The 3,876-nt window shown below is 63.2% G+C and overlaps 1 protein-coding gene across 1 annotated transcript; it reads left to right on the top strand.

The window, feature by feature from the left end:
• Positions 1-961: 961 nt before the first annotated feature.
• VDBG_08058 (alpha-glucosidase) lies at positions 962-3,759 on the top strand (the record flags this gene model as incomplete). Its single annotated transcript, XM_003001753.1, has 4 exons — positions 962-1,187; positions 1,243-1,812; positions 1,974-2,935; positions 3,046-3,759. 4 exons carry the CDS (start codon positions 962-964, stop codon positions 3,757-3,759), a joined length of 2,472 nt encoding a protein of 823 aa, XP_003001799.1.
• Between the last annotated feature and the right edge of the window lie 117 nt (positions 3,760-3,876).

Here is a 3,876-nt window from a genome sequence, read left to right on the forward strand (position 1 = left end):
GCACGGCCCAGAACGCGTAGAGGCGTCGCTCGGAGCTCGGGCATTTGCAGTGGGTAAACAGGGCGATGCAGTCATCGTCACTACATCGATGCCAGGGAAGGGGAGGGGGTCCCCTGGTTCAAGGATGAGGTGCATTGGCGTGCCGGTCTGGCTGGACTTCCATCCCCCCCTCGTTCGGCCCTTTCCAGGATCTGGCCCGCCTCCGCATTTTACTCCGCCGTCTCGACCATGAGTTCCGCCCTTGGCCGCGTTAGACTCCGCATTCTGGCTGCCCACAGGTGCCTCTGACGATGGGGAGGTCTGGCAGATCTTTCGCCCCCTCCCCGCGCCCGCCGGCCATGACAGCGGCCCTGAACTTCCTAATCTGGGGAAGCTCTCCTTGCCCCCCCTTTCCGCCGCTCGCTGAAATACCGGCCGTATCTCGCTTCTACTACGGGGCTGGGCGTTTTCATATGAAGCTTGGGGTGCAAGTCGAAGCCACCCGCGAGGCTTGAAAGGCCTCGGAGACGTCCCCCATGGGAGGTGAGAGGGGAAGGCGGGGAGGGGACAAGGGGATCCAGGATGGAGATGGCTGGCAACGTGCTGCTCGTGCATGACGTCGTGGTTGCTACCTTGGCCTGGTTCGCCGTGCCCTCTACTAGGCCGGACCTTTTGCCCATGTACCACACTGGCGATGGGTTGCAGACGTTCGGCGCGTTGCATCGCGCGCTGCATCGTGGGATCCTCCCCTAACCCGTACCTTGCCCTACCTTGCCTCGCTAGCTAGCCAAGCCCCCGGCTCGGCCGCTCTCATCCTGAATCTCTTGCAGATCCCTCTACATTGGTAGGCAGGCAAGGCAGCACACATTGCTCGGAATGCGGTGCCCAGACAGCTGGGTCGGGCCAAGAGGGTGCTGTATAAATTGAAGTGGCTTCCCCCGCGATCTGAATTCATGCTGCAACCCCGACCAGTCACTTCAAGATGCATTACTGGAAGACCCTGCTCGTTCCCGGTGTGGCCGCGGCGGCCGTGCTCAAGAGGGACTCCCCAGACTACGATAAGCTTGCCGATTGTCCCGGCTATGCTGCCTCGAACGTCAAGACGACCGGCAACGGTCTGACTGCCGAGCTGAAGCTTGCTGGCCCGGCCTGCAACACGTACGGCACCGACCTCGAGGAGCTTACTCTGTCGGTCACCTACGAGAGCGGTGCGTTTGATCATGCTCTTTCACTTCACATGACCATGGCTGACTTCGTGACCAGAGTCCCGTATCCACGTGAAGATCCAGGATCCGGCGGACCAGGTTTACCAGGTCCCCGAGTCTGTCTTCCCCCGGCCCGACGAAGGCTCTTTCTCCGGTGACGCCAAGATCAAGTTTGACTACACCGAGGAACCCTTTGCCTTCACCATCAAGAGGGCCGATACGGAGGAGGTTCTCTTCGACACCTCGGCCGCCTCCATCGTCTTCGAGTCGCAGTACCTCCGCCTGAGGACGAGCCTGCCCGAGGACCCTTACCTCTACGGCCTCGGCGAGCACACCGACCCCTTCCGCCTCAACACGACCAACTACATCCGCACGCTGTGGAACCGTGACAGCTATGGTGTTCCGTACGGCAGCAACCTGTACGGCAGCCACCCCTTCTACATCGAGCAGCGCGAGACGGGCACCCACGGCGTCTTCCTCCTCAACTCGAACGGCATGGACGTCATGGTCAACAAGGACGACGCCGGCCAGTACCTCGAGTACAACACGCTCGGTGGCGTGCTCGACTTCTGGTTCCTCTCCGGCCCCTCGCCCGTCGACGTCGTCAAGCAGTACTCGGACATTGTCGGTCTGCCCTCGCTCCAGCCCTACTGGGGTCTCGGCTTCCACCAGTGCCGCTACGGCTATCGCGACGCCTTTGACGTCGCCGAGGTCGTCTACAACTACAGCCAGGCCGGCATTCCCCTCGAGACCATGTGGACCGACATTGACTACATGGACGCCCGCAAGGCTTCACCCTCGACCCCCGCCGCTACCCCGTCGAGAAGGTCCGCCAGATCGTCGACTACCTCCACGAGCACGACCAGCACTACATTGTCATGGTTGACCCGGCCGTCGCCTACGAGGAGTCGGACATTGTCAACCGCGGTCGCCAGGACGACATTTGGCTGCAGCACCCCAACGGCTCCGAGTACCTCGGCGTCGTCTGGCCCGGCGTCACCATCTTCCCCGATTGGTTTGCCGAGAACATCACCAAGTACTGGAACAACGAGTTTGACATCTTCTTCGACAAGGACACGGGTGTCGACATTGACGGTCTGTGGATCGACATGAACGAGCCCGCCAACTTCTGCAACGGTCTCTGCGATGACCCCTTTGGCGACGCCGTCGGCTACCCGCCCGAGCCCCCCGCCGTCCGCGAGAACCCCCGCGCCCTGCCCGGCTTTGGCTGTGAGTTCCAGCTCCCCGGTGCCTGCGACGGCAACGCCGAGCGCCGCCAGATCGAGGCTCACCCCGCCCGCCCCCGTGCCGCCGGCGCCGAGACGTCTTCGCTCGACGTCCGCCAGACCGGCTCGGGCGACCGCAAGGGTCTCCCCGACCGCGACCTCCTGTACCCCAAGTACGCGATCCACAACGACGCGGCGGGGCCCGACGTGTCGTGGAACGCGGACCGCGGCGGCCTCTCGTTCAAGACGGTCAAGACGGACATTGCGCACCAGAACGGTCTCGTCATGTACGACACGCACAACCTCTATGGCGCCATGATGGGCAAGGCGTCGCGCGACGCCATGATGGCGCGCCGCGAGGGCCTGCGGCCCTTCATCATCACGCGCAGCACGTTCCCCGGCGACGGCAAGGCCGTGGGCCACTGGCTCGGTGACAACCTTTCGCAGTGGGACCACTACCGGTTCGCCATCTACACGACCATGACCTTCTCGGCGCTGTACCAGTTCCCCATGGCCGGCTCGGACGTGTGCGGCTTCGGCGGCGATGCCACCGAGCAGCTCTGCGCGCGTTGGACTCGCTCGGGTGCTTCTTCACCTTCTACCGCAACCCCAACGGCATCGAATCCATCTCGCAGGAGTTCTACCGCTGGCCCGCCGTCGCCGAGTCGGCCCGCAAGGCCATCGACATCCGCTACCGCCTGCTCGACTACATCTACACGGCCATCTACAAGGCCACCGTCGACGGCAGCCCGACGCTGAACCCCATGTACTTCATCTACCCCGAAGACCGCGCCACCTGGGCCCTGCAGCACCAGTTCTTCTACGGCGACGCCGTCCTCGTCGCCCCCGTCACCGAGCAGGATGCCACGAGCGTCGACGTCTACCTGCCCAAGGACACCTTCTACGACTGGTACACCCACCGTCCCATCCGTGGCAAGGGCGCCCTGCACACCTTTGAGGACCAGGACGTCACCGACATTCCGCTGCTCATCCGCTCCGGCAAGATCCTGCCGCTGCGCGTCGCCTCGGCCAACACGACGACGGCGCTGCGCCAGAACGACTTTGAGCTGCTCGTCACCCTCGACGTCGACGGCAAGGCCAGCGGCGAGCTGTACCTCGACGACGGCGTGTCGCTCGTCCAGCAGGGCCACACCCTCATCGACTTCACCTTTGAGAACGGCGTGCTCTCCCTCGACGGCACCTTCGGCTACGAGGTCGACGTCAAGATTGTCAAGGTCAAGGTCCTCGGCGCCTCGTGCCGCACCGGTGCTGGTAAGGAGGGCCGTGGCAGCAAGACTGTCAAGGTTGACCTGTCGCTGAACAAGGCGGGCTCCGTCAAGGTCTGGTGAACATGACCAGATGCGAGCCTTTTGTCGTCTTGATAAGGACAGAGCTTGGACACGAGTTAAATGAGATGCACCCAGATTTCGACTCTGATGTGAGGGTGGGGTGACCCGATTTGGCTG

This window comes from Verticillium alfalfae, genomic scaffold, assembly GCF_000150825.1.
Source record: "Verticillium alfalfae VaMs.102 supercont1.11 genomic scaffold, whole genome shotgun sequence".
Lineage (NCBI taxonomy): Eukaryota > Fungi > Ascomycota > Sordariomycetes > Glomerellales > Plectosphaerellaceae > Verticillium > Verticillium alfalfae.